This window comes from Lupinus angustifolius, chromosome LG11, assembly GCF_001865875.1.
Source record: "Lupinus angustifolius cultivar Tanjil chromosome LG11, LupAngTanjil_v1.0, whole genome shotgun sequence".
In the NCBI taxonomy this organism is placed as follows: Eukaryota; Viridiplantae; Streptophyta; class Magnoliopsida; order Fabales; family Fabaceae; genus Lupinus; species Lupinus angustifolius.
This window is the reverse complement of record NC_032019.1, coordinates 32,689,308-32,711,956: the sequence shown is the minus strand read 5'-3', so window position 1 is coordinate 32,711,956 and position 22,649 is coordinate 32,689,308. Positions and strand designations below refer to the sequence as shown.

General features: G+C 35.0%; 1 protein-coding gene across 6 annotated transcripts; it reads right to left on the bottom strand.

Annotated features, from left to right (window-relative positions):
• LOC109361031 (box C/D snoRNA protein 1) lies at window positions 3,760-19,106 on the bottom strand. Of its 6 annotated transcripts, XM_019606324.1 has the most exons (8): window positions 13,192-13,249; window positions 13,033-13,037; window positions 12,093-12,099; window positions 11,826-12,056; window positions 5,182-5,383; window positions 4,967-5,035; window positions 4,723-4,855; window positions 3,760-4,625 (listed from the first exon to the last, which is right to left on the bottom strand). In XM_019606324.1, the coding sequence occupies exons 4-8, from the start codon at window positions 12,052-12,054 to the stop codon at window positions 4,014-4,016; spliced, it is 1,245 nt and encodes a 414-aa protein (XP_019461869.1). In that variant the 5' UTR covers window positions 12,055-12,056; window positions 12,093-12,099; window positions 13,033-13,037; window positions 13,192-13,249; the 3' UTR covers window positions 3,760-4,013. The 6 variants fall into 6 exon arrangements, with proteins under 6 accessions (XP_019461869.1, XP_019461864.1, XP_019461865.1 ...); XM_019606319.1 differs by lacking the exons at window positions 4,967-5,035; window positions 5,182-5,383; window positions 11,826-12,056; ... (1 more) ...; window positions 13,033-13,037; window positions 13,192-13,249 and adding exons at window positions 16,340-16,408; window positions 16,729-16,930; window positions 17,430-17,707; window positions 17,981-18,029; window positions 18,970-19,106; XM_019606320.1 differs by lacking the exons at window positions 12,093-12,099; window positions 13,033-13,037; window positions 13,192-13,249 and adding exons at window positions 17,611-17,707; window positions 18,970-19,106 and having other exon boundaries at window positions 11,826-12,006.

Sequence of the window (22,649 nt, the reverse complement as noted above, 5' to 3'; positions counted from 1 at the left end):
TTTGGTAATGTTGATAACAATTGATAATGTTGCTAGACACGCTAATTATATAAGAGTGAGTGTAAGCAAATAAAAGGTGATATGATTGCTGAGTTTGGAAATGAGGGGTGATGAGTTAGTGTGACAAGGAAAGAGATGGAAATGTTGATAAGGTGGAGGATTTGGATGAGATTTTGGGAAGATGAAAAGAAGATTTTATTTTTAAAAAAAAGTATTTTAGTAAAAAAATTAATTTATTTTATAAAAAATGTTTTAATTTTTTTATTAATTTATTAATTTTTTTTAAAACAAGTTGTTTTGTGAGGGAATTTAAAAAAAAACTTTCGCTTGATGATATAACGACTTGTACACGTAGGACCATACAATAGATGTCACGTCAATACTTAATGAGTCATGCGAACAATTCTTTTATAGTTAACGGAGCTGGAATAATGGAAGGACCAACGTCACTCGACGTTGAATTTGTTGGGGGCGAAAAGTATCACTTAAAATTTATTATGGACTAAATTGGTACTTACGAAAAAGATGAAGGATCAAAATAGGTGATTACTCTTATTTTAATTGAGCATAATTTAGTGTACACTTTCTATGTTTAGATTTTTTTAAGAAATGTTTATGAAATGCATATTTATTTGACTCATTAATTAAAGAATTAATTACACTTACACCTCATGAGTTTTAGTGAAATTATACAATTATACTTTCATTACACTGACCACCCTTGCATGAGAAATAAGTGTCATTTTTAAATTAAAATGTGATAAATGCAATTAAGTTAAACAAAACATTGTATACTATGATGAAAAATCAAAATAATATATAAATCAATGTATCTCTATTATTTTTTATTACAAAATGCATCAACAATTCGAAAGCGGTATTGTTTAAATTGCTCTTATACTATATCGTAAAGAACCAAAAATAATAAAGAGGTATCGACTCATATAGTATTTGGACTTGTCTCCACAATATATCATGTTTTGTTTAACTTAATTACATTTATCACATTTTTTATTTAAAAGATTGCACCTATTTCTCATGCATGGGTGGTCCGTGTAATAAAAGTTTAAAAATTAGGGGTATATGTGGGTGTAGAAAATTGAGAGGTGATTAGTGTAATTTCGCTAAAAGTCAGGGAGCGTCAGTGTAATTTGCTCTTAATTAAAATAAACACTCAAAAGTCAAAATATGAAGATCAATTATATACATTAATTATTTAAAAAAACATGCTAGATGTTTCTCTATTTTAAAATTTATTGTTGTTACAAAATATTATTTTTAGTTGTTTTCTACACTATGCTAGAATTGGAAAATAACATCCCCTAAATTTGAGCTTGAATAGTGCTTTCGAACGTTAAACTCCGTAGAAAGTGGTGTTCAACATCATTTTTGAAAGCAAGCATTGTTGGTTGTGCTACATTGAACAACACTTTTTCTAGCAAGTCTTATTGATTGTTCTTCATTCAACAAAGTTTTGTTAAATAAGTGATGTTGAATATGTCAAATCTCCATTTTTTATAACACTTGCTATAGAAAGTATTGTTGATTCTCATAACAATATTGTTGAATCTACACATTTAACAATACTCACTATAAAAGTATTGTTCAATCTTAAGCTGTTTTTTTGTTGAAAAATAGACACTCATGCACTCGAAGGGAATTAGTTTTTTACCTTTACCTTTGATAGTACTAAAAAAAACTTTACTGCTCAAATCAAATGTAGATACTACTCTGTATTAGTTGGAGATTGCAATAAGTGACATAAATAAATTTTTAATAGCTCATATTTTAAATTATGTTTGAATAGAATAGGTTGAAAAATATCAAACACTTCATTTCCCTCTTATGTTAATACTATACTCTCCGGTATTAAAGATGATTTCAAATCTCTCAAATCTACAAAATAGATCATGTTGCAAATGAAGTACAAAATGTATAGAAGATTTTGTTTCAAATATACACTTAGATAAATTTGATATCTATAATGACTTTAAGTATGTTTAGAGTATTAAATTATTTTCACTTTAAAAAGTCAAAGATTCAAATATTTTTCTTTTTATTTTGTACAACTAAAATGTTTGAATATGTTTGCTTTCTCATTTGTTAGTAGAGATATAGTGAAGACTCTAATAAGGTAGAGAGTAAATTTCGATCATGGATGGTCAAGATTAAAAATCATTTAATAATTAAATGATCACTTTAAAAATGTGAGTTTGGAATACCGTTTGTGACTTGGAAACCATAAAATTAAAATATTGGAAATATCCTCCTCAATTGGTAAAATAAGGATGACTTCGAAAGAATTGAATGAGGAGCCGTATGAAGTGAAAATCTCATGTACGGTTCTGTAGAGTGGCAGTAAGGGTGACTTATCTGTCAACTTTTCCACTATCACCCCCAAAAAACCAAACTCTGCCTTACGTAAAGTTGCCAGAGTACGCTTAACCTCTGGATTTGAAATCACTGCTTATATACCCGGTATTGGTCATAATTTACAAGAACATTCTGTAGTCTTAGTAAGAGGGGGGAGGGTTAAGGATTTACCCGGTGTGAGATATCACATTGTTCGAGGAACCCTAGATGCTGTCGGAGTAAAGGATCGTCAACAAGGGCGTTCTAGTGCGTTGTAGATTCTTATCCAAGACTTGTATCATTTGATAATGCCATGTGAATCGCTAGAAACATGTGAAGTGTATGGCTAACCCAATAACGAAAGTTTCGTAAGGGAACTGGAGCAGGCTACTATGAGACAAAAGATCTTCTTTCTAAAGAGATTCGATTCGAAACTATGATATGTCCAAGGTCCAATATTGAAATAATTTCAGAGGTTTTCCTTGACTTTGTCCGTGTCAACAAACAATTCGAAATGCCTCGACTTTTTTAGAATAGGTTCGAGTCAAATAGCAATTTTGACTATTCAAATAACATAAAAATACAAAATAGTCTTTATTTCACATTTGAAGTTAACAAAGTGTTCCCGCTTCAGATGATCCCTATAAACATTACACAACATTGTGGGAAAAATACATGTTTTAGAATTTGGGAGCACAATTCTATCACAGATGGTTTATCACTCAGTGTACTACTAAATACTAATTATGATTGATTAAAAAAATGTATTTAAATTAAAATTTTAATGATTAAGTATTTTTCTGACCAATCAAAAGCAGTGGCACATGGAGTGGTACACTCTTTTGGAACAGAAGAGATCCTCCCTTAAAATTTAGGACACTTGCAACTTATCAGCCAAAAAAAACTTAACCATCTCAATCAAGTTAATACACATGCATGCATGCTTCTTAACAATGAAGAACAGTGATAGATGTTAGTGAACATGAAAGATTTGGAGCAAAGATGATTTAAAACTCATCAAAGTATACTTACATAAAATGATGTTTTTTTACTTCTCCCTTATAATTATCTCCTATCAAACCTAACACCCTATAGGTGAATCATCAAGCTTGTGCATGCACCATGCGAAGAAGACTTGCATAACAATTATTTCGAAGTTTCAATATGCCAAGTATTCAAATTCAAAAAGGATGGTCCGGTCACAACGCTCCCACCCTAATGAAGTCTAAGGAGGATAAATATATAGTCTTACTCTCCCAAGTAGAGAGACCGTTTCTATGATTTGAACCTACTATGACCAAGCCACAAGACAACAAAGCAGCCTTACAAAGAACAGCAACTTTGTCTATACATGCAGGATTTAAGGGAGTAATTTAGCACATACATGATGAACTATTAAGAAGCATGGACAAAAATTCAATGAATTGGATTGAAGATGAAAACGTAGTCATTTCTTGTGCTATTGATTATCACAAAAACCTAGCAACTTGAAATCTCTATGCTCCATATAAAAGAAAATAAGAGCTTTTCCATCATGTCCACAAAACTGGAAACTAGCTCCAAACCTATATTCTAGGAAGTAATGGATCTCAAACATATAATATGATTCAAGTTGAGAATGTTCTCTCAAATTCTTCAACAGATGTGAACTAAGCTACCAATTATTCTGCGATCTCCCCTTCCTCTAAATCCTCCTCTGGCACAGAGGATAATCCGCCACTACCGATTAAATCTATTTCATCTTCTGTTTTCTTGGCAAAGTCAAAATCAAAATTGAAGTAGTCATCAGGGTCCATTTCATTCATAAGGTCAAAGACTTCCATAATAGATTCATCATCAAAGTCAAATGGCAAATCTTCAGAGAACTTTAATTCATCGGTTTCCAGCGAAGGAAGAGAAAGATTACCCACTTTTTGTCCTTCAAGTAGAGGCTTATTTGGTGCTTGCTCCAAATTTCTATTTTGGATAGGCATTTGAGGTGATGAACTGGACTCCGGGTGCTTCATGAGATCAAAAACCCGAGGATCAGCTGAGTTGTTGTCATCTTCTATCTCCTCCTCCCTAAATGATACACCTTCGATGCATTCTTTACCTTCGATATCTTTCTGCAGTGCTCTTGGTGTCGTGGGATTTGCATCCTTAATAACTTCAAAATCGATTCTATGAGACGGCAAGAAAACAAAAACAACAGGAAACTCCAAAATGTTAACATTTGCTAATTGCTGTCTGATTGGAGCTTTCATATCCAACTCTTTGAAGGGTGATTTAGGACCCTGTGTTAACATGAACAAGATAGAAGTTATAACTAAAATTAAGTCATATCTTAATGTGACAAATCAATGTGATCCGCAATATGGCAAATATAGCTACCTTCGGGTATTTACGAATGAAAAGCTTGAGATTATCGAACTGTTCTTCACAAAATTGCCTTAGCTTATGATTCCAAGGACCAGGTTTGAGGTGCTTCTCTAGAATGGAGCAAAAGTTTGTATTTTCATTGACTCTGAAAGAAATGAGCATACTATAGTCTCAAAACTCTATCCTCTAAGCATGCAATAAGAATGAGAAGTTCTGTATCTTATTCCAGAAAATGACATAAAGCTAATTGGCTCACCCGTGTTCATGTAAAACAATATCAGTTGAGTGAAAGCGCCATTCAATTGTCCAAGATATGAACTTCTTCCTGAAAGCATTGTATAAACAACATATTTGTAATAATAAACTTAACAAAAACACCTTAGCAGTCATAAAATGAAACATTCTTATAATATGTATTTCCATCTACCATCAAAAGCATTACGAAACCATAGTCATAAAAATAGAAAATACCTATTATCATATTGAGATCGATTCTTCTCTCTTTTTGACATTCCCTTAGGAAGAAACAGTAGTTTCGTTCTCCGGCTCGACGCAGCCCTTTGTAGGTTTTTAAGGTGATGAGGTAACTTAAAGTATTCATACATGCCCAGTTTAGTTCTCATTCTCCGGGAAGATTCAGCCACTCTCTTTGTCTCCTCCAACAAATTATAATCTATATGGAGAAAGTAAAAATTAAACAAAATCAGTACAAAGTTAAAGATATAGGTTAACTTAGAATGATTCATCTACAAGACTATATAATTATTTTTTATTATTTTTTTGGTCAGAACAGAACTAATATAATTATAGTTGTACACTTGTACACAATTATGAAAATTCAGAAACAATAGCAATAATCATGCTGAATAAGAAACATGTAAAATCCAAAAGGGTGAAAAAATAAAAACTCAACAACAAATATTGAAAATTAAGTCAAGAAAATGTAATTATGAAATCTGTGAGAACTCAAAAAAAGAAAAAGGGCCCTACTGATGGACTGATGCAGGCCTAGGGACTAGCAGGCCCATTAGAAGATCAAACCCTCTTGTGAACTTGGGTCTTATTATTGGTGTTTTCATTCTTGAATCATGTCTATTAAAAACTCCGACAAGGATATAGATGAATCTCTTCTGCAATTTTTTGCAGAAAAGCTACAAGAGAACAAAGATCAGCAAGATGCAAGACATGAAACCATTGTTGAAACCCTGCAGATCCATCACAGAAAAGCTTTCAAGTATTCCATTTGTCCCTCCTCAACCCCCTGACTCAAACAACTTACCATCTTCCTCTCATATGACCCACTCAAACCCTAACCCAAACCTTCCACCTCACTCACCTCAACCCCCACCAGCACCCCCATTTTTTCACGCCCTCCCCTGTTCCACCGTTTTTTCCCTCATCCCACTTATGCAAGACCAACCAACATCCGTACCTTCACACAAAACCAACAGCCATGTCCCCCAAAATTGCAATTAAGCACATTTGATGGATCTGAGCCTCTAGACTGGTTGTTCCAGGCCGAACAGTTTTTTCAGCTATATCAGGTTCCTCCGGATCAACGTATGCATCTTATTCATTTTATATGAAGAGTGAAGCATTAAGTTAGTTCAAGTGGGTATTTTTAAATGCAAATATTAGTGATTGGGACAGTTTTACCAGATCTTTGGAGATTCGTTTTGGGCCATCATGCTATGAAAATCACAAAGTAGCGTTATTCAAGCTTTGTCAAACTAGTTCAGTGGCAGAATACCAACAGCAATTTGAGAAGATTTCTAACCGAATTTGGGGTCTTTCTCCTGAGGTAATTTTAAATTGTTTTCTATCTGACTTAATACCAGAAATTAGAAGAGAGCTGACTATTCTACGACCCACTAACATTGCTGAAGCATTGGGCTTAGCCAAATTGGTTGAATCTAAGATAAGAGACTTTAGAAACCTTTTTGTGCGACAATTTCGTCCCACAGCCCCGACCACACATCCGCAACAGCCTCGTCCATTTCCAATAAACCCAACCGCAAACACTAACCCCACTACCCAAACAAATATTCTCATTCATCGCCTTACTACAGCTCAAATACAAGAGCGCAGATCCCAGGGTCTTTGTTATAACTGTGATGAGAAATATTTCGCAGGTCATAAATGCCTAAAGACATAGTACTTAGTGCTCCTACTAGATGATTTTCCTCTGGACCATGATGTTGATCTAGTCCCAAACTCCCCTGTTGAGGAGGAGTCTCTGCTTACTTATGAGGAACTCATCCATTTTCAGTTCTCATAATAGGCCTTACAGGGACAACTATCCCAAAGGACGTTACGTTTCCAAGGCAGCATCTCAGGCCATACAGTCACTGTTTTGGTTGACACAGGAAGCTCTTATAATGTGATTCAACCATGTTTGGCTTATTATTTACAATTGGCAGTGTCGCCCACACCCAAATTTTCGGTAATGGTTGGAAATGGTGCCCACATTTATTGTTCGGGGTTGTGCCTTGACACCCCTATTATGTTGCAGAACCAAATGTTCCACATTCCATTCTATTTGTTGCCTATCAAAGGAGCTAGTGTGGTTCCAGGCATAGAGTGGTTGCAAACACTCGAGGCCAATACCATCACCCTCAAAGGTGATTCCACTACAAATCCAGACCTTTCTCTGACCATCAACTTACCCGACTTGTCCACATGGATGTTGTGGCATCCTTACACACTATTATTTTCCTTCCCCTACAACTAGCATTGGCAATTAGGGTCGCTTTGTTCGTCCTGCCCATGTCCACACAATGCCCATCAAAATTAGGGCGGGCATTGGCATGCTCGATTTTAAATAGAGCATGAAATATCATGCCATGTCCAACTTAACCTTGGGCAGAGCGGGCTTGCGGGTTGCCCTAAATTTAAAAAAAACTAAAAATAATATAGTACATGGAACATTGCAAGATATTATATATTGTCTCTTATTTTTTATTTCACTATGGAAACATTGCAATATTCATGTTATCATACTTGATATTACATGGATGCATAGTGTGACAGTGTGATTCGAAACAAAACATAACATCTTGTTTTATATAAACCAAACATACAGTTAATTGGTATGATATTATATTTTGGAAAATTGCTACATTCTACTCGAGTGGTGAGAACGTGAATTACTTTTGTCATACTTAACCCATCAAATTTCTTATTTTAGTATTCATTGATGCCCGTGGGTCGCCCTGCCCGCCCGTTTGAAATGCCCGTTGGCAAAAAGAGCATGTTGGGCGGGCATTTTATGACGGATGGACAGAGCCATGCCTACCCAAAACATGCGGGCGGGCGGGCCACATGGACATGGCCCAAATTGCCAATGCTCCTACAACAAACAGTTCCAATTCCCTCCCAACCACCCAAAATATTCCCACAAAAATTAGCCAAATCCTAGACACTTATGACCACATTTTCCCACTCTAGAAGGCCTACCCCCAGTCTGAAACCATGACCATAACATTCCATTGCTATCCAACTCAGCTCTCATTTCGGTAAAACCTGACCATTACCCACATTCACAGAAGGAGGAAATGACAAAAATGATACAAAACATGCTTAATGAGGAGATTATCACCCCTAGCAATATCCCTTTTTCCTCCCCGATTTTATTGGTTAAAATAATATAGTACATGGCTATTTTTGTTGATTATAGGGCTTTGAATGCCATGATTGTACAGGACAAATTTCCTATTCCAATCATTAATGAGTTGTTGGATTAACTCGGTAGGGCCACAATCTTCTCTAAAGTGTACTTACGATCGGGTACTATCAAATTCGGGTCAAGCCCAATGACACCCATAAAACTAATTTCTGCACTTTTGATAGATATTATGAGTTTCTCGCTATGTCGTTTGGGCTAACAAATGCCCCAACCACCTTTTAGGCAGCCATGAACGATCTTCTACAACCTGATTTAAGACGGTTTGTACTAGTTCTTTTTTATGATAGCCTGATTTATAGTTCAAGTTTGGCAGATTATGTAATTCATTTGAAATTAATTTTGGACCTATTAGTTGCTAACCAATTTTATGCTAAATTGTCAAAATGTACCTTTGGAGTCACTTCTATTAGTTACTTGGACCACATAATTTCCGCGACTAGAGTGCACCCGGATCTGGAAAAGATCCAAGCAATGACAGATTCGTCGGAGTGACGTTCACTCACAGCTCTCCGTGGGTTTTTGGGCTTAACCGAATTCTATCTCGAGTTTGTAAAACACCACACCGCTCTCGTCGCTCCCCTCATCGATTTGCTGAAACATATATAGTATACATGGTCTTTACAAGCTCAAGAAGCATTCAACAAATTAAAAAAAGCTATGACGATGACTCATGTTCTTCGTTTGCCAGGCTTCACCGAGATATTTGATGTCGAGATTGATGTTTCCGCAATTGCAATTGGAGTAGTCTTATCACAAGAAGGACACCCCATAGCCGTTTTCAGCAAGAAAATGTCTCCGAGAATGCAGCTTGCATCTACTTATGTGCGCGAAATGTTCGCGGTCACCGAATCTGTTAAGAAGTGGCGTTAGTACCTCATAAAGAGAATATTCAATATCTATATAAACCAACAGAGCCTCAAACACCTCATGACTCAGGGATTTCATACCCTTGAGCAACAAAAGTGGCTACAAAGTTAATTGGATTCCAGTATGAAATCAAGTATAGAACGGGTACCTCAAACCGAGTTGCCAATGCACTCTGGCGGTGTCATTTTGTTGACCAGCCCATCTTTTCGGCTCTATCTTCTCCCTTCCCAAAGATCATTATCAAGCTCTGACAATACTACACAACACATGCGGGACAAGCTGTTATTAGTAAACTAGAAGCCACTCAACCTGACCACAATCAATTTTATTTCTCTCAAGGGCTATTATTTTACAAACAATCTATCTTTATACCTGATATTGAAAATTGGAGCAGGTCCCTCATGGATGAATTCCATGGCTCCCCCTCAGAAGGTCACTCTAGCTGGAAACCCTCTCTGGCCCACCTCACTGCTTCTTTCAACTGGCCAGGTGTTGCCAAGCAACTTGAGAATCTGATCCCTTACTGCGCTATATGCCAGTACAACAAATATATGTCGACAAAGAACCAAGGGTTATTACAACCATTAAACATTCCCGACAAAGTTTGGGAAGAGTTGTCAGTGGATTTTATTACTCACCTTCCTCCGTCACAGGGCCACACTGTAATCTGGGTGATAGTGGATCGCCTCACAAAATATGCTCTGCGATGCCAACACGGTTCACGACTGAGACATTAGTCCGTCAATTTCTGAATGAAGTTTGCAAGCTTCATGGTGTCCCCAAATCCATCGTCTCTGATAGAGACAAGCTTTTTCTTAGCTCATTTTGGACGGAACTCTTCAAGCTTCTGGGTACCACTTTGTCTTTTAGCACGGCCTATCATCCACAGTCGGATGGCAAGACTGAAGTTCTCAACCGATGCCTCCATACTTATCTCCAGTGTTTTACATCATCCCATCCGACAAAATGGCATCAACACCTCTCCTTGGCAGAATATTGGTACAATACCAGTCATCATTCGGCACTGCATCTCTCTCCTTTTGAGGCCCTCTATGGTCGTGCTCCTCCAACCATCACGGATTATGTTCTAGGTTCCACTCCGTATGACCCTGAAACCCGAACACAAATGATACAAGCTCTTAAGCAACACTTACAACATCCACAGCAGCGAATGAAAGCCCAGGCAGATTCGAGTCAAAAGAGACATTACCTTTCAGCCAGGAGAATGGGTTTTACTCAAGCTACAGTCGTACCGCCAACATACGGTGGCGCGCCGCCTGTCCCAGAAATTGAGCCGCCGGTTTTTTGGCTCGTTCCAGATCAAAAGAAGTGTCGGGTCAGTGGCATATGAACTGCTCCTTCCGCCGTCAGCATGAGTTCATCTCATCTTTCATGTTTCTTTACTCTGGCGTTTCCATGGAGACCCAAAGGACCAAACCGTGGCTATTCCACCTTCCTTCATTGTTTTGGGGTTGGACAACGAAGATGAAGCTAGTGATGGACATCACAAAGCTATTCCTCCTCCAAACCACACCATTGTGACAACACTACAACCACACGGTGGGCAAACTGAAATGCAAGTTCGTGTGGTGGAGAATCATAGAACTACTGAGGATGAGCAAGGAGGGAGAGTGGGTGAGGAAGAAGAAAACTCATGGTGGGAGAAGGAAGAAACCGAGGTTGAGAGAACCACAGTTGGTAGAGAGAAGAAGGCAAATGAAAAAATGATTAACAAAGTGGGGGAAGTACCCACTTACAATGATTCAGAAACCCAAACTGTTCCACTTCAATCTCCTCCCTGGATGGCCTAGAGCATTCTGCACCGTTGGATATCCAGTTGGCACCACAGTCTGATAAATTAAATTCCTTGGGCAGCACCCAACCCATTTCCCCACATAACCCTTCATCTCCACCCTATATTCAAAAAAGTGGTTGGGAACCCACTCAAATCTCACCATACATTCAAATTTCAGAATCATCACTCTCTCCTCCCAATATTTCGTGCAGTGTGCCACGAAAATTGTGTCTCACTAAAGACAACTCTACAACCGTTGCACTATCACATGGGGTTGCCAATCCGGGTCCATCCGAACCGGTTCAGTTGGGTTTCCTAACCTTGAGGACAAGGTTCATCTTGGAGGATAGGGCAATGATGCATGCCTAGGGACTAGCAAGCGCATTAAAAGGAAGATCAAACCTCTTGGTTGAAGGACTGTGTCCAGAATAATTAAATTGTTATTTTATTTAATTTAGTATTCTGTTTTAATTAAAATGCATTGTCGGGCCTAGAGCTATTGTAAGCGTGACCCAATATCTATCCCTAGGTTGAAGTGTATTTAGCTAAACCTAATGGTGGTGAAGAGGCCATAAATATATTCCTGAATTTTCCAGTAGATTTTTAATCATCTCTTTTCCGTTGCTACATTAGTGACCATATTGTGAACTTTGGTCCTATTATTGACTCAGGATATTATCATTAAGAAGCAAAACTATTCTGATTGTGTATGCAATCAACTAGATAAAAAGGTTCTTAAGACCCAAATGAAAAATAAAAGTGAAGTACCAGATAGCAGGAGATTGTCATCAAACTGAGAAAGAGGAACAAATTGAGTCTTGTTCCTCACGCCAGCACATCCAGTACGCGCTTTGTGGGATTTTACACAAGGAAGACTGCATGACTGTATGGAGCAACCGGGACACTTGTATTTTGATGGGTTAGATTTGCATTCTTCACATAGTGTTGGGACTTTAGGGATGCTTCTAGCCTGGTCCTGCTCCGTGTGTTCTTCCATTTGTGATAGAGAAGTTGGCATTTTATGCTTACAAGGGCCACAATGCTGAAGAAGCAGCAAAAATATGATTACATGACAAATATTCAACCATTAATGTGTATAAAAGGATTTCAATTGGCATCTTGCTGACTTCAAGATTACTATTATTTCTTCCTCGGCATTTAAATTGAAAAATGAAATACAAAAACTGCAAACCGATTTATCATGACACATAACAAACCTCATTAACAAAAATACATTAATCAATCATGGCTGCACTAGAAAATATAACATAAACAAAATACAAAAAAAAGAAGAAAAAGGGTAATACAAACTCGGGTGAGCAGGACCCGACCTACCTGTATGATCGGGCCCGAACAGGGTCAGGTCTCATCGGATCTAGCGTCGGGTTTCGGTTCAAAAATTAGACCTGGTCAATATTTATGGTCGGGTAGGGACCAAGCATGACTCATCCCGACTTGTTCCATGGTCAGTCACTCATTATCGTCATGTTCGTATGTGTGTCTATTCAAATGTGTATAAAGTAATGACACCTTTTTAATCAAAGTATCATTGATTCTCTAATTTTTTTCCGTCATATATACAATATTCTAAAAAGTGATTTTGATTGTATAGCTTTTATATAAATCAGAACCAGTCTAGACTTTTGAGTACATAAAAAAGTTATTTTTTACACTCTCTCCTCTTTCGTTTTAGATGAGAAATACAGCTTCTCATAAAAGCTGAAATTCAGTTTTTTCAGCTTCTGCTTTTCATTAAAAAACCAACCAAAAAATATTCTTTTTGTGAAAAACTTACACAAACTAGTTCTAAAAAAATACAAACTTGCCCATTGCAGTTACACAATTAGTGGAATTCTCATAAGTAATTACAGAAAACAATGAAAGTCCTATAAAAATCACACACTACAACATGCTTGACACTTAACATTAAATTCCCCAAAACAAAAAAAAACGCATGAACAACATCATTATTCACTTCACCTATGTTATGCAATGCAATGCAATGCAGACACTAAGATTCAAACAATACAAGTAAACCAAGCACATAATAATAATAGAGAGAACAGAAATTACAAAGATATAAAATTAATATAAAAAAAGAAAACCAATTTGGAAGAAGAAAAGAGAAAATTACTTGTAAAGATGAGAGAGGCGGAGAGTGTGGGCGGCGCTGCTTCAAAGGAGGGAGAATGAAAGAGGAACCACTATGGGTTTTTGTTATTTTGTTCTTTTATAGTCATGTATATTTTTATATTTTCATTTTTTATTTATCTTTTGACTATTTTTATTTCACTTCTTTCTTTCTTTTTTGCTGTTATTCGATTCGAATATTTGGGAAGAGTCCCCAACGTTCGGTTCAGTTTTTTGATACCTTAGGGACCAATAAAATATGATAATTGGGTTGGATTTATCTTGAATTTCATCATTGGAATTATCATTGGTAATTTGGGCTTACCTATAACCCCATAGTTATTGAGTAGGGCAAGACATGAAAAATGTTTGATATGTAACATGTTCTATTTGTTTGCAAACATTAAATAAGCAAAATGGATAGCTTGTGTCATCCACATTATGAGAGAAAGAATTGACCATAAATGCAGATGTATTTCGTTAAATTTGAGAAAGTGTGTTGCATTTTTTTTTGTTTGTCAGAAGTATCTTCGTATTCGTACTAGAGGTAATCATATCCGAATCAGAAACATTCATATGTATGTATGTATGGCTAATTCTCTCAGCGGATATTTTTTTCATTCACAAGACTCAAATTCAAGACTTTGTTTAGATAATCAAATATGTATTACTTAAACTAACACTCATTGACAAGTGTGCTGCATTTATTATATATGAATTTGTATACAAATGTGAGAAAATACTACTTAATAAAGGGAGAACACAAAATAATAACTCATCATAGTATAATTTATATTCTTCTACAATAAGTCAATAATTATCACCACCATAGTATAATTTTCTATTTTCTATTTTACACTTAACCCTTTTTAATTTCTATAAAAAAACATTATAATATGTAATCACCACTAACATATTAATCACCTCATCACCTTACTTTGACAATTAAAATAAATATAAATAAATATAATATAAAGTACACCAAATAAAAATTATAATATGAATTACATTTAAAAAAATATTTTAATTCACTAAAATAAAACTTAAATCTTTAATATTAGAAAATAAAAATGTGGACCAGTTGACATAAAGTGTCTGTCACCATACTAGTCAAAGGTAAGAAAATACCATTAGTTTCTTATTATATATATGCATTTCTGTTTTTTATGCAAATTATGCACTACCTATATTTTGTATCATATATGTGTGTTTGTATTTTCTATGTATTATTCTATTTATACGATTGTTTATTATGATAAATATATTTGTATGCAAATTATATATTGTTTATTTTGTATGAATAATTATATGCATTTGTATATATTTAAATTTTATTTGGGACAACTTGTAAGTCCACCCTACTTATATTTAGGCGATAAAACATGATATTTCTATACCCTATTTAAAAAATGGACATGTTTATAACTATCCTAATTTAAGTGGATATTAACAATACTAATTGGAATCAAATCAATGGTGAATGATTTGATTTGGTCCATAGATTCATTTTTTCAGATGGAGTTAGATTTAATTTTGTTAGGTGTATCAAGGTTTGGCATTGTGCCATCCTTCTTATGTAAATTTTTCTTTATTCAAATATTATAAAAACTTGTGCTAATTACATTTGGCTTATACGACTCTATGAGATAGAGGGGGAATTATACTGTTTTATATCAAATGTTAATTAATTATTAATTGTTCATCACTTTTGCAATTTACTTCTCACGCTTATAACTGGTTTATCAAAAAATTAACTAGACTGTGAAACTCAATCTAATCACATTTTTTGGTTTTGGTTAATTTGCTTTCATTGTTTTCACGGTTTCTTCTGAAATCACTTATACTGATATGTCTATAAATATGTGGAAACTTTTAAAATTTCAAGGACTGAACCTACAATTTAGGGGGTATGTTCTAATAGTGAAGAGAGGTAAAACGGTTTTAGGTATATGTGTGGGGTTAAAATGAAACAGATTAATATAACTGTATACATCAAACTCGATAATCAAAATTTTAATCTAAGAATTTTGATATATAAACTTATACAATACAACATTCCTGCCGAATGATATTTAAAATCATAATATATTACATTAGCTTGTATTATCTGATTTAATAAAACATACAACAATATCTGTCATATGATATATTTCCACCCTACACATTTATGTGCCCCGGAACAACGTTTTTTCTTTGGATGGGTTGTAACAACAGTTCTTACTACCGAAAAAGCTATAGTTATTATTTAGGTCACAACCATATTTTCTTAACATTTCAATTAACTCGACCTCACTCTTAAACACATTTCGATTTAACTCGACCTCACTTGAACCCTATCACCAAAAATTCCTCTCCATATCTTATTACCTGGGAATTGAACCCATTCGTCGACTTTGATACCAATTTTGTGGTTCACCTGGTGAATACTATGGTTCTTGTTCAAAACTCTCATTTTGGGTAATCATTTGAGTTGATGAACTTGCCTCCATGTCCTTCATGAGATCAAAAACCTGAGGATCGGCTGAGCCGTTGTCATCTTCTATCTCCTCCTCCCTAAATGATACGCCTTCGAGGCTCTGGTTAACTTCATTATCGTTATGTGGTGGTTCTTGTATCATGGGATTGGCATCCTTAATAACTTCAAAATTGATTTTGTGTGACTGCAAGAAAACAAAAACAACAGGAAACTCCAAAATGTCTACATTTGCTAATTGCTGTCTGATTGGAGCTTTCATATCCAACTCTTTGAAGGGTGATTTAGGACCCTGTGTTAATAAGCACAATATCGAAGTTAAAACCAAAGTAATGCTATATATTGATATGATTTGACAACGTTGTCTACGAGTCGGCCTAATCCTGCATTTAGATCATAAAAAGGTAAATGAAGCCACCTTTGGGTATTTACGAATGAAAAGCTTGAGATTCTCCAGCTGGTCTTCACAAAATTGTCTTAGCTTATGATTCCAAGGACCAGGTTTGAGGTGACTCTCAAGAATTGAGCCAAAATTTGTATTTTCATTGACTCTGAAAGAATAAATGAACATATTATACTATCAAAATTGTATTATCTAGAGTCTAGATTTTAAGCATGCAATAAGAATGTGAAGTGTTGTATGTTACTCCAGACAAAAGACATAGGCTAAGTGGCTCACCCATGGTCATGTAAAACAACATCTGTTGAGTGAAAACGCCATTCAATTGTCCAAGATATGAACTTCTTCCTGAAAGCATTTTATGAATATATATGTAATTTACTTAAAAACAGAAGTTTTCACCTTAGTAATCTTAAAATAAAACATTATTACAATCTGTATTTACCTCGGGCATCAATCATCAATGCATTGAGATAAACCATAATTTGATTAAAAAAAACTTCATAACCCGAGCAATGCATACCGACTTTGACCATTATGGATCACATATACACCAAAAGTTCAAAAGCAAAAAAGGAAAAATTAATGAAGTAGTACAATTGGAAGAAACTGATTATATGTACCATCCTCCTGAAACAAGAAAAGTACGTCATGAAAATAGAAAATACCTTTGGTCATATCGAGACTGATTCTTCTCTCTTTTCGACATTCCGTTAGGGAGAAACATTAGTTTGGTTCTCCTGATCCAAGCAGCACTCCGCAGGCTCTTTAGGTGATAAGGTAACTTAAAATAAGTATGCATGTGTAATTTAGTTCTCATTCTCCTAGCAGATTCAGACACCCTCTTCATCTCCTTCAGCAAATTATAGTCTAGAGTATAAAATAAAAAATGAACAAAATCAGTACAGAGATTCAGATAAACACGAAATCAGAATGATTCATCTACAGAATTATGCAAGTATTTATGAAATTTAGAAACGGTGACAAAAAGGATGAAGGAAAAACATGTAAAATCCAAAGGGGTAAAAAATGTTGAAAAGACATTCAAGAAAAGGCAATCATGAAAAATCTTTACAAAACCAAAAAAAAACCCTTCTGGATGACTTGAAGGATAATAAGAAGTAAAATTGTTCTGGCAATGCAATCAACTAGATAAAGGGCCCGTTTATTTAGGATTCTCAAAGAAGTGATTATTCAAAAAAGAGTTTGGAAGAAATATTTTTGAGAAGCTGAGTTCAGCCTATTCTACTCCAAGAAGCTGAGTTTCAAGCTTAATTAAAAGAGCATCTTTTTCTCAAGAAACAACCTAAACAAAATAACAAATGGGCCAAAACCAAAAGGAAAATACAAAATTCCAAGAGTAGCCTACCAGATAACAGGGTATTATCATCAAACTGGGAAAGTGGAACAAATTGAGTCTGGTTCCTCACGCCAGAACATCCAGTACGTGCTTTGTGTGATTTTACACAAGGAAGACTGCATGATGCTATGGAGCAACCGGGGCACTTGTATTTTGATGGGTTAGATTTGCATTCTTCACACAGTGTTGGCCCGTTACGAATGCTTTTAATTGTTGAATACTCATCTTCTTGTTCTTCCATCTGTGGTAGAGAAGCGGACATCTTTATGCTTACAACAACCACAATGCTGCAGAAGCAACAAAAATATGAATACATTACAGATCTTCAACCAGTAATATCTACAGAAGGAAATCAATTTGCATCTTGTTGACTCCAACATACTATTATTGTGTCCTCCAAGTTGAAATTGAAGAAAATGAAATAAGAAAACGGCAAACCCATTTATTTAAGACACAAAACAAACCTCATTAACATAAAAACATTAACCAATAAAAATAGTAGCCTAGTGCATGAGGCTCCCACGTACTAGGGTCTGGGGAGAGTAGATGTGCAGTCTTACCTCTGCAAGCGGATAGGATGTTTCGAGGAAACACATTAACCAATCATGGTTGCAATAAAAAATCTAATATAAACATAATGGAAGATGGGGATAAATAAATTGGAACAAAAAAACTCACTAAAAATTGAGCACATGGGGGGTAGGAAGCACAAATGAGGATACTAGACACAGATATGAAACAATATGGATATCTTGAGAACAAAAAGAATCATAAATCAATTGAAAGATATATAGGCAAAAAATATCTAGGAAGTATTAAACTATCCAATAGCAATTTCGAAGTATTGATGCAACATAGCAAGGCAGCAATGGTGCGATGAAGACATCGTCGAAGTTGCTAAAGTGAGAGTGGAGAATGAGAGGGAGAATCAATCAGATAAAAAGAACATGGAAACTTGTAATGCTCAATTTTCAACAAGTTGCTCCCAAAAACAAAACAAAAAAACACCACACTTGGATTATAAGCTTAAGGCCAGGACAAAGTTTGCTCATTGCAAGATTATCCAGAAATGATCAGAAATAGTTACTAAAACATTAGCAATCCCAGAAAAACTCACTCAAAGGTTCCGAACTGTGGTTATGGTCACGATTACTTTGCATTTACCGCAAACTCGGGAAAATGTGCCCGATGCAACAACGCTGTACTAAAACTAGAACATTGCAGCCTTAATTGTGGCTGCAGATTGCAATTTAAAAGGCTACTGACACTACATGCTTGAGAATTAAGTGATTAACATTAAACCCTAGGAGAAATCAGTATCATTATTTACTTAAACTATTCTATACAGACACTGAGATTCCAACAACAGATAACATTATCTCAAAATTTCAAAGCTCACTGTAAACTATTTATATATATAAAACAGAAAATTACAAGGTCAAGTGTTTATACTTTTATAGTAGAATTAATATTGAAACACAAAAGTGATTTTTAATTAAGCAGCTTAAAATCTGATAAAGTGAAAAGTGGATGAGAAAGGGAAGCTGACTTATAAAGAGATTGCCGGAGCTGTCTCTGGCGGATGGGCGACGGAACGCGGCGATAGTGATGGCGGCGCTACAACAACCAACTGCAAAGGGGTTCTGTTATAATGTAATTTAATTTACTTTTATACTTAATTTGGTTTTCATTCCGTATTCATTTCACTCCCTTAATATTATTTAGGTGTAATATTTATGGATCCATGAAGATTTGAGTTTAAAATCTATGTATATTTTTTATCATTCATCATTATTTTATATTAGTTTTGTTTGAGAGTCAATAATAATTATTAATGGAAAAATGAATAATTATTAAAGAAAATTTTTATGCATATCATTCATTTCTATTAGCTTTTTTCAAAAATGAATAATCATTAGAGGAAGAAAAATGTGTAGTAAGAGTTTTTATATTGTTTATGAATCGATAATTATTTTTAATTATTATTGACTTTTGGATATAAATAACATTAGTGGTAGACAATAAGTCAAGCGTGTATAAAACTTTACACTTACCGGTTGCACATATATTACACTATAATGCTTGAACATAAATTGATTTAATAAGTATACACTGACAGTGTAAGTGTGTAAAGTTTTTACACTGTGAGTAAATCTTTATCATTCATATGTTAGCTATTATTAGCTTTCAAATAAAAGTATATGATGTAATGACAATGTAAAAAAATTCACATTGTCAGTGCACAAAATTTAAACTTAACATAGATAGTAGATGATACAGTAACAATATATAAAAGTAACATATATACATTACTTGTTAATAGTACATACACAATATTTATGCAATATAGTATAAAGAGTTATATATACTTACTGTATCATTTGTTATTCATTAGTATCATATTATACATCTTGTAAGAGATTAGTTCTTCATCCAGAAGAGTAAGAGATATTGTACTAAAAAAATATTACTTCTTTTTTTAAGAGTAATTGATCATTAATAAAAATACAATGAGTAGACACATTAATTTTCATCCGTTGCGTTCATGTCTCAAAATTTTCAATAAATATTTACACTGGTTAAAATATTCTGAGCATTGAATTTTTAGAGGCACTTTAAAATAGGTTAGTTCTTACCTTTATGATGTGGAACTTTTGTTGATGTCAAAAAATAATTGTCATATTATTTTTTATCCATATTACGATATATATATATATATATATGAAAAAGTAGATACCAAAAGTACTCCAACATTATACATTAATATAGATGATTAATGACTTTTTTATCATTCTTTAACTTGTTTATTTCATTATTTTTATTGATTTAATGAATATATTACTAATCATGATAAATTAATCAGTTCCATTACGCTATTTTAGGATATTTTGGTTACTTCAATGTGGGCGACATTCATTCATTGTTAGTTTATTTAGAGTGATAATTTTGGAGAAAGAAACTATATTTGTGGATGATTGTTCTTTATACTTGAGTTGATTTTGTCGGAAATTTTGGTTGCAAACACGTAATGCATTCACAGAGTTGAAATAATGTATATATTTTTCAATCTTCTTCCTCAAAATGGATCATTTATGTTATCATTCTCAACCTTTAAATGCATGGAAATATATGCCAATGTTATTTTAATAAGTCAAATATAGTTGTGAAAGAGAAAATAAAATAGTTATTTTACTTCTAAAAATTAATATCATGTAACTTAGCAGCTTAATAAAACCAATATTGATATATCTCCAAAAATAAAATGAAACATACATCTTATCAACTAGCTATTTATTGTTATTTCCCAATATCATCAAGGTTATAACTTAATAGGATTTAAAATTTTAAAATTTAAGGAACTCGTGGTGTTCAATGTTTAAGGGATAGAAATGATGGTTTGGTGTAGGGGTGAACATTGGCCGGGTTTAATCGAGTAAGACTTGTTTCTTACCCGATTCTAAATGGTGGTCGATGTAACGTCCCGAAAATTATTCCATAAATATTGTACTAAAAATGGTAACTTTTTTTGAATAATATAATATAAAATTATTTTATTTATATTCGTTTCTTTTTCGGGACATTACTTTAAGTAATATAAATTGCGGAAAATCAATAACCGTTACCTAATGGTAATAAAAACAACCCAACATATCTTTGAATAACTCTTCATTAAAAGAGAGTCAAACGTTAGCACAAAATACAAGACGAAATTCTAATCGTCGCCCAAATGAAACTACTCAAAATATCTTACACAAGTGCTTCATACTCAAAAGCAAAAGAAACAGCCAATGACTCCTAAAGACCAGCTCCAGCACTAGCAGGGATGCTAGAGCTCTCACTCGGATCTTCATCTATCTCAGAATCCGAGGAGAGGTCTATCACCTCTATAGAATCATATATGTCCATTAGCTTCATGTACTCGTCGTCTTCGGACTCCTGTTCCCATACTTTATCCCTCTATAGAATCATATATGTCCATTAGCCCTCCTGTTTGGTGGGGAGTTCATCACCTCATTCCAAGTCCTTCGTCTTGTCGACAGCCCTGCCTCGGCCTGTCTCCGAGAAGTCGAAGCCTGAGAGCTTGACTCCGTAGGTGTGAGCCTCCTGACCGATAAGGTGAAAGAAGCTTCCAAGACTACATCTTGTAAAGGTAGGTGCATAGTGGTGTCGGCACATGCCATCTACAGCTCCAGGTGATAAGTGTCAAACATACCTAAAAATCATACATTTTTATGGCACTTATCTTAAGCATAATTGAGAAAAACCAACTTAAAACAATACTTTTTGTATAAAATATCACAATTTGGTATATTTGTGTTTGTATGGCCTTTTTATGTATTTTGTAGGAAATAAAATGAAGAAAAGAAGAGAAAAGATTCATGGTCAAAAAGCAACAAAGTCAAGAAAATCAAGGTGCTCAACCAGGCAGCTGAGCTTGGAACAAGCCCCGCTAAGCTGACCTGGCCACCTGTCTGACTTGGACCAAACTGCTCAACCAGGCAGCTGAGCGGACATGCTTAACCGCTCAGCCTAGCACCAGACTAGGCCTGACACGGTCAGAAATAGCTTGACACGGTCAGACACGAGCTTGGCACAAGCCCAACTGCTGAACAAGCTGCTCAGCGGTCAAACCAAGCTGCTAAGCGGAGAACCAGACTCCTGGCCAGATCAGCAAGCACCAAGCCACGTCCCAGTCAAAACGGTCAGAAGTTGCTGAACAAGCAGCTCAGCGGTGAAGCAAGTGCGTTGGGCGGTGCTTACCAGACTTGACTTAACCATCAAGCAAACCATGAAGTCATCCATGACCTCACCTCAAGTAGCCCACCATAGGCTTTTCAGAAGTAGCTCACAATAGCTAGTCTCATAGCCCACAACTAGCCTTCGAGTCATGCACAAGGAGGTGACTAAGCTACTTGGTCAAGGGACCAAACCCATGTTGAAGGGTTTGGTCAGCTGTTGAGCGGTCCAACTCAGCAACTCAACGGCCCAAAAGAATTTCTATAAACAGGGAATTCCATTCGAGCAAAAAAAAAGAGAGCAATAACACACAATACATCTTACACATTCTGCCTAGAAATTCTCTGAAGTTCTCTCTTCTTGTTCTTAGGAGATTTATTTCAATTAAGTTTGTAATTTTAGTTTAGAATTCAAGAGGAGAAAAGGAGAAGGCAAATGAGATGCAAAAATCAAATTTGTACTCTCATTTGGAACTCAAAAGCATCCAATCAT

Bases quoted from the DNA above. Each gene is read 5' to 3' on its own strand.
- LOC109361031 (XM_019606319.1), bottom strand. From the start codon at position 17,682: ATGTCCGCTTCTCTACCACAGATGGAAGAACAAGAAGATGAGTATTCA. The intron at 4,856-16,339 runs GTGAGCCACTTA...CATTTCTTTCAG, and splicing joins GTTGTTTTACATGACCATGG to AGTCAATGAAAATACAAACT. The intron at 4,626-4,722 runs GTAGCTATATTT...ATGTTAACACAG, and splicing joins TCATTCGTAAATACCCGAAG to GGTCCTAAATCACCCTTCAA.